This window comes from Leptonychotes weddellii, chromosome 1, assembly GCF_054177405.1.
Source record: "Leptonychotes weddellii isolate Sample4059 chromosome 1, ASM5417740v2, whole genome shotgun sequence".
Classification (NCBI taxonomy): domain Eukaryota; kingdom Metazoa; phylum Chordata; class Mammalia; order Carnivora; family Phocidae; genus Leptonychotes; species Leptonychotes weddellii.
In genome coordinates, this window is record NC_138369.1 from 7,586,347 (window position 1) to 7,596,945 (window position 10,599).

Sequence of the window (10,599 nt, forward strand, 5' to 3'; positions counted from 1 at the left end):
TTGGCAAATATTTATTGAGTGACTTCGGAGGTCATGGAAACCTTGTGCTGGGCCCTTGCATCTCACTGGGAGACCTGCTCACATTTGTGGCCAGGACACTAGCGATGCTAGGAGGGTCCCCTCGGCCCTCTTTAGGGCTGGGGGCTGCCCCTTCCCTTGGGGGTTCTGAAGACCCCAGAAGATGGACAGGCTATTACGCCAAGTTCTGAGGAGAGAGGATTCAAATGGTTTTGTGCCCTAACGGAGTCTATAGTCAAATGGGATTTAGTGTTCTCAGAGGTAAGCATAAGGGCGCGGTGGATGGGTGGTGGAGAGAGTGTGCAGAAGGGGGGATCTCTAGTCTGGAGAATTCTCAGAGCCAGGGGGTGGTGGAGCGTAGGAGAGAAGGATGTAGGCAGTGGGAGGAAAAGGGGACTACAGGCAGGGTGCACAGCTTGGGCAAAGGCCTGGCTGGGTGGGAGAGCCATGCAGTGTGCTTGGTGGGGACAGAATTGTTGGATGGTGTAGAGACCCCCAACTCTTGGCTCCATCACATCTCTTCCTAGGCAGCAGGTGACCAAGGCCAGGTACCAGGTACTTAGTTAGACCTGTTTTTTTCTGGGAGCCCATTATGGCTCCGTGGTCCTCCCCACCCTACCCCCCACCCCCCCCCGCCCAGGGCTGGTGTGAGGAAGGGGCTTCACACAGAGCCAGGATAGCTGTTCCTTCTGAGTCCAGAGGACTGGATTGGGGTAGTTGCCCAGGGATGAGAGGAGGGAGGGGAACCTGAGGGTGGCCTGTTACTGCTTCTAAAACCAGCCAAGGCCTTGCTTTCCCCTGTCCTTGCAGGGGCAACAAGGCCATGAAGGGTTTCTGCAACTCAAGACCTGCGCTGGGCGGGGAGGGGAGATCCCTAGGCACTGATCGCTTGAGCCATTTGTACCAATTGTCTCCCTCCCCCTCCCAAATGGTTAGTCAAAGGCTTCAAAGCCCTAGGTGCTGGGCTCTGAGGCTGGGGTTCACAAGGCTGGGGAAACCCCAGCCTGAATGTCGGGTGGCTCTTACCCTCGGGGGCCCCTCCCTGTGCGTGTTCCCTCCTGTTACCGCAGGGACCTCCACACACCTGTTGCTGAGCTTGCCCTGATCGGTCAGCCTGTGCTGATTCCCAGTGAGGGGTGAGGCCCTGAAGGCCAGCTGCCGGGGAAGGAGCAGGGCTGCCCTTCAGTCCCCGCTTATCAAGTGGGGCAGTCGTAGCGCTCCCCCGTGGAGGGGACCCGGAGGAGAGCGCCTGCAGCAGCACCTGGCATGCTGAACATGGCTGGGAGCACCCCTCAGAATGCCCTCTGCAGCCCCTGGGTGCAGCACAGCCCCCACCAGCTGCTGCATCCCAAACTGGAGTCGTTTAGTCTTGCCTTGGTGCTCCCTCTTTGCAGCCGCTCACTCGTGAGTCTGACTGTCCTCTCTGTCCCTGTCCCTGCCGCCTGCCCCCACCACTGGCCCAGCCCTCAGTGTCTCACCTGTTTCCGTTCTCCACGCTGCTGCTGGGAGTTCTCCAGTGGTCTGGGCCTGCGCCTCCCTTGCTCCAGGCTTCCCTCTGCTCCCAGAAACATTTGTCCTCACCAGGCCAGGCACCCCCTGTCCCACACCCTTCCCAGCAGCCCTGTTGCCCCTGCACTCCCCTCGAGCCAGCACTGGCTTCCTGGGGGTCTCCAGACTGCACTTCACTACTTCCTGCCCCAGACAGTTGCTCTGTGTCCCCGTGTCTTTGCCTTTACTCCCAGAGTCAGCCCCTCAGTGACACCCCAGTTGTATCACTCCCTGTGTCTCCCCACCAGATGACTGCGTGTGGAGACAGCCAGTCCTCTTTAGAGCTGTGTCCCCTGAGCTGTGCGGTTTATCAGGGTGGGTTGGATGAATGAGTCCCCATTTTACAGATGAAGAAACCAAGGCACAGAGGTGAGGGGCTGGCATCTGAAACCAGGTCTGGGGTTGGGAGGTGCTTTGACTCCACCACAGGCCTCTCCTGTGTCAGTCCTCCCCCTTACGGTGTGAGCCTTCCAAGCTGGGGGTCCAGAGCTCTCTTTCAGGGACTGGGAGCTAGCCTCTCCCTTGACCCCCTTGACTCTGGTCACTTGGGCCCCAGTACCTGGAGCGGCTTCATTTTGGCAGCCTTGGGAGTTGGGTTGGGGCTGTGAGGCCCCTGGAGCAGGCTCTGGGTTCTGTCCTTTGCCTGCACTCAGTGCCTCAGTTTCTCCTGTCTCTAAACAGAGGGTCAGCTTCTAGCCCATCTGGCACTGAGTTTGAGGCCCTGGAAGGAGTGTGCTCCTTCTGATGGGAGGGTCCTTGTCTCCGCCTCGCCCCCTGATGACCCTAAATTGTTTTTCCTGGCAGTGACCGTGATTTTGATGATGACAAGGAGGCAAAGGGCATAGCCAAGGGAAATCACAGGTTTCAGTGCCCGCACAGACCCTGGTTTGAATCTTGTCCCTACTACTTACTCACCAGTGACCTTGGGACAGTTCTTAGCTTCCCCATGGCCTCAGCTTTCCCATCTGAGAACTGGGAGTATGAAATCGGCCCCATAGGTTTGCTAAGAGGGTTCAAAGAACTTCCTGCAGGTCACCTGTCAGCTCTTTGGAAGCATGGTTGCTAGGAGGGGCGGGGCCTGCTGGTGTCTCAGGGTTCCACCACATGTAGCAGCTTAGTGAGGACAGACTGAATTTGCACGATTGGGTTGGTCTTACCAACATTTGTTTCCAAATGGAGAAGTAGAGATTTGAGTTCCTGCTCTCAGGAGCGAGTTGGTTCTGGAGCCAGCACGCACTTGTCCATGAGTGCATGGCTGCTTCTCTTCGTCTGTACAGTCTTCTGTGAGCCCGGTGGTACCAGATAGGGCCCCTGTGTCCCAGCGCTCAACCCATGGAGGCAGCTCAGAATGGACTCACTAGTCAATGAAAGATGCGAAAGATGCATGAAAGCTAATCTGGGAATGAGGGGAAACAGCTGGGGGCTCTAGTTGGTACCTGCCCCAGGGCCTTTGCACACCTGCTTTTTCCTCCTTTCTCCTTACCAGCCCGACTCTTCTCATACCCACACTGCCCATTCGGGACCACCGCCTTCTATATTTTAATAGAATTGCAGGAACTCACTTTTACTATGGGTATAGTCGTAAAGCCACACTGTCCTTCAGAGCCCTTTTATGAGTGCTCTCGGAGTATTGGACATGCCCAGTTCTGGATTGGAATGTGCTGGAATGTGCACTGATGGAATAGGCTGTGCTGCAGAAATTCACATTTGAGAGGTGCCTGGGCTCCCTGCGCAGGGTCACAGACAGTTCCTTTTTTTTTTTTTTAAAGATTATTCCTTTCTCCCTCTCCCACTCCCCCTGCTTGTGTTCTCTCTCTCGCTGTGTCTCTCTCTGTCAAATAAATAAACAAAATCTTTAAAAAATATATATATATAATTTTCTTACGTATTTGGTGGGGGGGGGGAGGGCAGAGGAAAAGGGAGAGAGAATCCCAAGCGGACTCTGTGCTGAGCATGGAACATACTATCTATTTTTGTAAATAAGCAGTATGATCACCAGGATCAAAAGAGTGTTTATGGCAAGTATGGATTCTTTCTTTCTTCCTTCCTCGGCTTTATTGAGATGCACATACCATGGAGTCCATTTAAAGTGTACAATTGAACAGTTTTTAGTACAGTTGAACCTTGAATGACGAGTGGGTTAGGGGCACTAACACCCCCACCAGTGCGCGTACGAAGTCAAAGGTCCACATACGACTTTTGACTCCCCCAAAACTTAACAGCCTACAGGTGACCAGAAGCCTTACTGATAACATAAACAGTCAGTTAACACGTGTTTTGTATATTGTATGTGTTAAGTACAATAAAATAAGGTAGAGAAAAAAGTTACTAAGAAAATCCTAAGATTTGCTGGCCGGCTCAGTCAGTAGATGGGACTCTTGATCTTGGGGTCGTGAGTCTGAACCCCACCTTGGGTGTAGAGATTACTAAAAAAAAAAAATCATAAGGAAGAGAGAATACATTTACAGTCCTGAACTATTGAAAAATTCTGCGTATAAGTGGACCCACACGGTTCAAACCCCTGGTGTTCGAAGATAAACTAGGTATATTCAGAGTTGGGTGCGTATGACTACAATTTTAGACCATTTTACGTTATGGCCAGAAGAAACCCCCGCATCCTTCTGCTTGCCACCCCACACCCCACCTAGCCCCTGGCAACCACTAGTCTGCTTGTTTTGGCTCCGGATTTGCCCATTTTAGACATGTTACATAAATGGGATCATACAATACACAGTTGTTTTGTCCGCCTTCTTGCATTTAGCATATTGTTTTCAAGGTTCACCCATAGAATAGTATGTATCAGTGCTTCATTCCTTTATATGGCTGAATAATATTCCATTATATGGCTGGACCGTATTTCATTTTATTTTAGCCATTCATCAGTCAACGGACGTTTGGGTTGTTCCCCTCTTTCTGGCGATCGCGAATGGTGCCGTATACATTCACATACAGGTGTTTCTGTGGATATAGGTGTTCATTTCTCTTGGGTATAATTCTGAGGAATGGAATTGCTGGGTCATGTGGTAGTTCCATGTTTAATCGTTTGAGGAACTGCCAGACTGTTTTCCATAGCAACCGCACCATTTTACATTCCCACCCGCAGTGTAGGAGGATTCCGATCTCCTCCTTGCCAACACTTGTTGTCTGTCTTTTTTATTCTCGCCAGCCTAGCTGGTATGAAATGGTGTTTCGTTGTGGTGTGCATTTGCATTATCCCTGCCGACTAGTGATGTTCCCGTGCAGCCTCAGGGTTTCTTGAGCAGTCATTCAGTCATTCAGCCAGCAGTGATCGGGGGTCATGGGCTCAGTGCTGCGGACACAGTATGAAGACTCTGATGCCCCTGCCCCTTTGGTGTTGCGGTGCCAGTGCCCTTCAGAGTTACCTAACCGTGCGTGTCGTGCTCGTGATGGTTAACGCTCGTGGAGTTCACACTGTGTTAACTCATTTCGTGTTCAGACACACACGTGTAAGTATGCTTTTGCCCGCCCCTTGTCTGCAAGGGATAGCCGGCGGCCACCCGGGCCTGGAGCTGACATAACTGATTTGACAGTCTGTCCTAGAGGCCAGTCCGTGCCGGCACCGAGGGTGTGGGTGGCACCGGGCGACTCTCACTCTGTGGATGTCTGCCCCCACGTGTCTCCCCGCAGCAGGTGAGGGTCGTGAGAGGGGCGCGCCGAGTCTGCTGCCTGACCCTGTGTCTCCGTCTGTCTCGCCCCTGTCCCCCCCTCCCCCGTGCAGCTGCCGCCATGGCCCAGACCCTGCAGATGGAGATCCCGAACTTCGGCAACAGCATCCTGGAGTGTCTGAACGAGCAGCGGCTGCAGGGCCTGTACTGTGATGTGTCCGTGGTCGTCAAGGGCCACGCCTTTAAAGCCCACCGGGCCGTGCTGGCGGCCAGCAGCTCCTACTTCCGGGACCTGTTCAACAGCAGCCGGAGCGCGGTGGTGGAGCTGCCGGCCGCCGTGCAGCCCCAGTCCTTCCAGCGGATCCTCAGCTTCTGCTACACGGGCCGGCTGAGCATGAACGTGGGCGACCAGTTCCTGCTCATGTACACGGCCGGCTTCCTGCAGATCCAGGAGATCATGGAGAAGGGCACCGAGTTCTTCCTCAAGGTGAGCTCCCCCAGCTGCGACTCGCAGGGCCTGCACGCCGAGGAGGCCCCGTCGTCCGAGCCCCAGAGCCCAGTGGCGCAGACGTCCAGCTGGCCGGCCTGTGGCACCCCGCTGCCCCTCGTGTCCCGGGTCAAGACGGAGCAGCAGGAGTCGGACTCCGTGCAGTGCACGCCGGTGGCCAAGCGGCTGTGGGACAGCGGCGGCAGCGGTGGTGGCAATGGCAACCGCAAGATGGCCAAGTTCTCCACACCGGACCTGGCTGCCAACCGGCCGCCCCAGCAGGCCCCAGTGGTGGCGGCGGCGCAGCCGGCCGGGGGGGCTGTGGCGGCGGCGGCGGGGGCCGGCACTGGGCAGCCGGCCGGGGGGGCGGCGGCGGCCGGGGGCATGGTGAGCGGGCCCAGCACGTCAGAGCGGACCAGCCCGGGCACCTCGAGCGCCTACACCAGCGACAGCCCTGGCTCCTACCACAACGAGGAGGACGAGGAGGAGGACGCAGGCGAGGAGGGCACAGACGAGCAGTACCGGCAGATCTGCAACATGTACACCATGTACAGCATGATGAATGTTGGCCAGACAGGTGAGGTGCCCGCCCTGCCCACCCCTCCCCAGCCGGCCCCTGCTTCCTACCCCCCCTTCCCCTGGCAGCCCGCCCCCGTCCCGTCCCCGACACATGCTGCTCTCTGCCCACCCCCCACGAAGCCGAGAAGGTGGAGGCCCTCCCCGAGCAGGTGGCCCCCGAGTCCCGGAATCGCATCCGGGTACGGCAAGACCTGGCGTCTCTCCCAGCTGAGCTCATCAACCAGATTGGCAACCGCTGCCACCCCAAGCTCTACGATGAGGGTGACCCCTCCGAGAAGCTGGAGCTGGTGACAGGTGGGCCAGCATCACTTCCTGCCCAGATTCCCCGCTTCCTCCCATGTTGGGCCTCTGTGCCCTCCGAGCCAGTGGCTTGTGGGGTGGTGGTTAGGAGCCAGAGACTTGGGGTCCAACCCCACCCCTGCTGCCACCCACTGGCTGTGTCCTAGGGCAGCTGACCCCCCCCCCCCACTTGGCACTGATACGTGCCAGAGACTGGCCTCCAGGTTTCCACCCCAGAGGCTGGTATGAGCGTTGGCTGGCATCGTTGGCCACACGGGGAGATGAACGGCTTCATAGGGTGGTTGGAGGGTTGACAGAGTGGTTAAGGATCTCGGCTCTTGGTGTCAGGATGCCTTGGTGTGAGCTTCCACTGCCTGTTCTTTTTGATGCCCAGGTGGTTGTGTGGGCAAAAGCCACACATGCGCAAGCAGGGCTCAGCATGTTGTAGGTGCCCCGTGGACAGTGGCACCACCAGCTGTCCTTTCCTGATCGCTGACGAGGCCATGCTGGGGCGAGTTGTCAGGGAGCGTCTTGGCTGGGCCCAGGCCAGGGCCTGGCCAAGTGGGGAACGTGGCAGTCTGGGGCCCCCGGCCACCCTCCTGCTCCCCACTCCAGGCACCAACGTGTACATCACGAGGGCGCAGCTCATGAATTGCCACGTCAGCGCGGGCACGCGGCACAAGGTCCTGCTGCGGCGCCTCCTGGCCTCCTTCTTTGACCGGTGAGGCCGCCACAGAGCCCGGATGGAGGGGAGGGGAGGGGGGCTGCCCCCGGTCCCCCCGCCGCAGGGGGCCTGACTCCCCTCCCCTGTGCCCCCCACCTCAGGAACACGCTGGCTAACAGCTGTGGCACTGGCATCCGCTCTTCCTCCAACAACCCCAGCCGCAAACCGCTGGACAGTCGCGTCCTGCACGCTGTCAAGTGTGAGTGTCTGGCCTTCTGGAGTCAGGCTGGGGCGGGGCCTGGGCCAGGCAGATGGCCCTCTTCGCTGATAGGTGGGGCGGGGGGTAGTGTTAAGAAGGATTCTGAGGCGCAGTCTGGACTTGTCGGGAAGAGGGCTGGGATGGGTTAGAGATTTCTTCCTGGTTGGGTGGGGGTGGTCCTTTGGGAGTCATGGGAGCGATGAAGCAGCCAGGCCCCAGCCATTTGTCGGAGGGAAGTCTGGGTTTTCACGTGGCACCTTCCCATTCCTAAATTCTGGCAAATGACCCAGGTTTTTCAAGAGCACTGGGCCACCCTCTCAATCCCCATGCGTGGCCGAGCTCAGTCAGGCATGGGGCCAACTGATGTGGTTTAGCGTCCTGGCTTGCGAGTCCTCCATTCCATCACCTCTGAGGGGGGTTCAGGTGTCGCACGCGTGCGTGTGTGTGTGCGTGTGTTTGGGGATCAAGGAGCAGTGTGGCCGAGTGTCTGTCGTCAAGGTGAGAGGCCAGGGCCACGCTGTGCCTGAGCCATCGACTCTGCCCTCAGACTACTGCCAGAACTTCGCTCCCAACTTCAAGGAAAGCGAGATGAACGCCATCGCAGCTGACATGTGCACCAATGCCCGCCGCGTTGTGCGGAAGAGCTGGATCCCCAAGCTCAAGGTGCTCATGGCCGAGGGCGACGCCTACACCACCTTCATCAGCGACACGGGCAAGATAGAGCCGGACATGATGGGCGTGGAGCACAGCTTCGAGACGGCCAGCCACGACGGCGAGGCCGGCCCCTCGGCCGAGGCCCTCCAGTAACTACCACCGGACCCTCCCCGCGGGGCCGTCACACTCCCCTCCCTTCCCCCCCACCCCCCGTCACACCCGCCCACCATCTTGGTCACGAGCTACTGTCTGTCCCTCCCCAGGACCCGCGGGGGGCGCTGCATGCTCCCAGCCCCTCTGCCTCCCCATCCCACTCTCCGACCCCCATCTGAGCGGCTAGGAGAGGGCAGCAGCTGGTGCGGGCTCTGCGCTGCCTCTCTTGTGCGCTCGGGCACCGTCGGGGGGCCTCCGCTCCCCCTCCCCTAACCCCCAGCTGTGGTCTCCCCACTCACCAGGCCGGGTGTGGGGAGGGGCCGGCCTGGGGGGCTCAGGAAGGCCCCCTCCCCAGGCCCTGGGCCCCTTGCTGCACCCCCTTGGGACTTGCAGGGGCCCCAGGGTTCTCAGGACCCCTCCTGCCACCACCTCCCAGTGCTTCCATGTTTCCAAAAGCGCCTTCCTGTCTCCCTCGTCTGTCCCTGCGCCTGGGGGCTGGGGTAGGCGAGGCTGAGGAGACTGCCCATTTCACAGCTGAGGGAACCGAGGCTCAGAGGAACTCCACCATTGACCTAAGGTGGTGGGCGGTGGCGGGCCCAGTGCCCTTCTCTCTCCCCCACCCCGTGCCCACCTCTGTTGCCCCCATCTGTCTCCTGGGGCCTGAGAGGGGCAGGTCCCGAGTCGGGGGCTCTTGGGGGCAGACCGAGGTCTCGGCGAATAGAACGAGAGGTTTCCTGGGCTCACAGAAGTGTGTGCGTGTGAGTGCGCGCGTGTGTGTGTAGAAGTTGTGCTTTTAAACAAATGAAGATATGAGAGGCAGTAGGGCCAGGGCTGGAAGTCAGGGGAGCAGGCTGGGGGGCTGTTGCCCTTCCCCCCCCCACCACCCCCCGCCCTGCCTCCTGTACATACTTTTTAAAGCATTTTTTTAGCTAATGAAATATTGAAGTATAAGATTCCTTTTATTTTTCAAACCAACGGGACTGTGTCTGATGTCCCCTTCGGTCCCCGGGGACGTGGCAGGCAGGACGGGGTGGGGGCTGGGGGCGGGCTGAATGTGTGTGTGTGTGTGTGTGGAGTGTGGGTGCGCATTTCTGAGGTGGGGACTTGGCCGGGCCTCTGCTTGGCCTCCTGTGGGTCTGACCAGGTTCCCCCCCTTGCTCCGCTGCTCTCCAGCAGGGCTCCATTTAAAGGGTGGCCCTGGCCTTGGTCCATTGGCTGAACCCAGCTTCTGGGGACGAGGCAGGGCCTGCTTCCATTGTTAGCAGTTTGCAGAATTTTCTCTAACCATTCCTCTCTTTAGATCCTCGCCCAGCGCGAGGGGTTTTGTTTTTTTTGAGTTTTACATGTGAACTCTGGAGGGTTCTTTTTTTTTTTTTTTTACTCCCTGTCCCCTCCACACTGGGTGTCCTTTCTTCACAATTTTCACCATTTTCTCTCTAGCCCCGCCCACTGCCTCTCGTCTCCTCCCCGATCTGACCGGCCTATTGCTCCCATTGCTCCCAGCGGCCTCTTCTAGAGGCAGGGGGATTGCCAGAGGTGGGGCGGGGGTTGGCCAGCCCTGACGGGACCTTTGGAATCTGACTTGGAGGCCTCCCCCACCGCCCAGCAGCCCCCACCGGTCTGTGAGGGGGTCCCTCCTGACATCTCATTGTGGGGGTGTGGGGGGGGTGTCTGGTCTGGCCAGGGTCCTGGCACTCTGCTTTCCTGGCCTGGCCCCTGCACCTTAGCCCTCAGCTGGCCCAGTGTATGGGGGGAGTCGACGCCCCAGCTAAAGCACAAGCACCTTAGTCGCACCTCCCCCACGCCCTTGTCCTGGCCTTGACATCCTACCCCAGCATCGATCCCAAAGCACAATATCCTGGTCACTTGGCAAGCTGCCGGGCCGGCCAAGGCCGAGGGGCCGGCCAGGGCTCCAGCCAGAGCCCACAAGGAAGGAGTCCCTAGGCGCTCCCCTCCTTCCAGGCCTTAGCAGGGGCCAGCTCTCTCGGACTGGGGTCTTCTCCCTCCCCACCCCTTTGTCCTGGACAGGCCCCTGCCCAGCCCCTCCCTGCCTTGTCCTCGGGTGGGGCTTGCCCCTGTCCCTCCTCCAAGCCCCTGCAGCACTGGGTTGGGTGGCAGAGCCCTCTCATTTCAGGGACCCCAGGAGGTGCCCCTGGCTCCCGGGACTGTGTGTTTGGTGGGGGGAGGGGAGGGGAGGGGCCGGGCAGGGGTGCAGGGGAGGAAACTCCTCACCAGGAGAGCCAAAGACAGGGTTGTGCCTTACCCCAGGAGCCACCCCTGCGCCCCTCCCACCCCGCCCTCCCCACCTCTTGGGCGGCCTGCTGCTTTTCCT

The 10,599-nt window shown here is 58.9% G+C and overlaps 1 protein-coding gene across 3 annotated transcripts in view; it reads left to right on the top strand.

Annotated features, from left to right (window-relative positions):
• NACC1 (nucleus accumbens associated 1) overlaps positions 1-9,701 on the top strand; it is an 18,035-nt gene extending 8,334 nt beyond the window's left edge. For 2 of the 3 annotated variants that reach the window (XM_081813553.1, XM_081813536.1), the window contains 5 exons: positions 5,306-6,256; positions 6,379-6,552; positions 7,153-7,258; positions 7,363-7,460; positions 8,008-9,701. In XM_081813553.1, coding sequence (XP_081669679.1) covers positions 5,314-6,256; positions 6,379-6,552; positions 7,153-7,258; positions 7,363-7,460; positions 8,008-8,267 — 1,581 coding nt within the window. In that variant the 5' untranslated portion in view covers positions 5,306-5,313 and the 3' untranslated portion in view covers positions 8,268-9,701. Of the gene's footprint in view, positions 1-5,214; positions 6,257-6,378; positions 6,553-7,152; positions 7,259-7,362; positions 7,461-8,007 lie in introns of all 3 variants that reach the window. The other variant, XM_081813544.1, reaches the window with a different exon arrangement.
• The last annotated feature ends 898 nt before the right edge of the window (positions 9,702-10,599 follow it).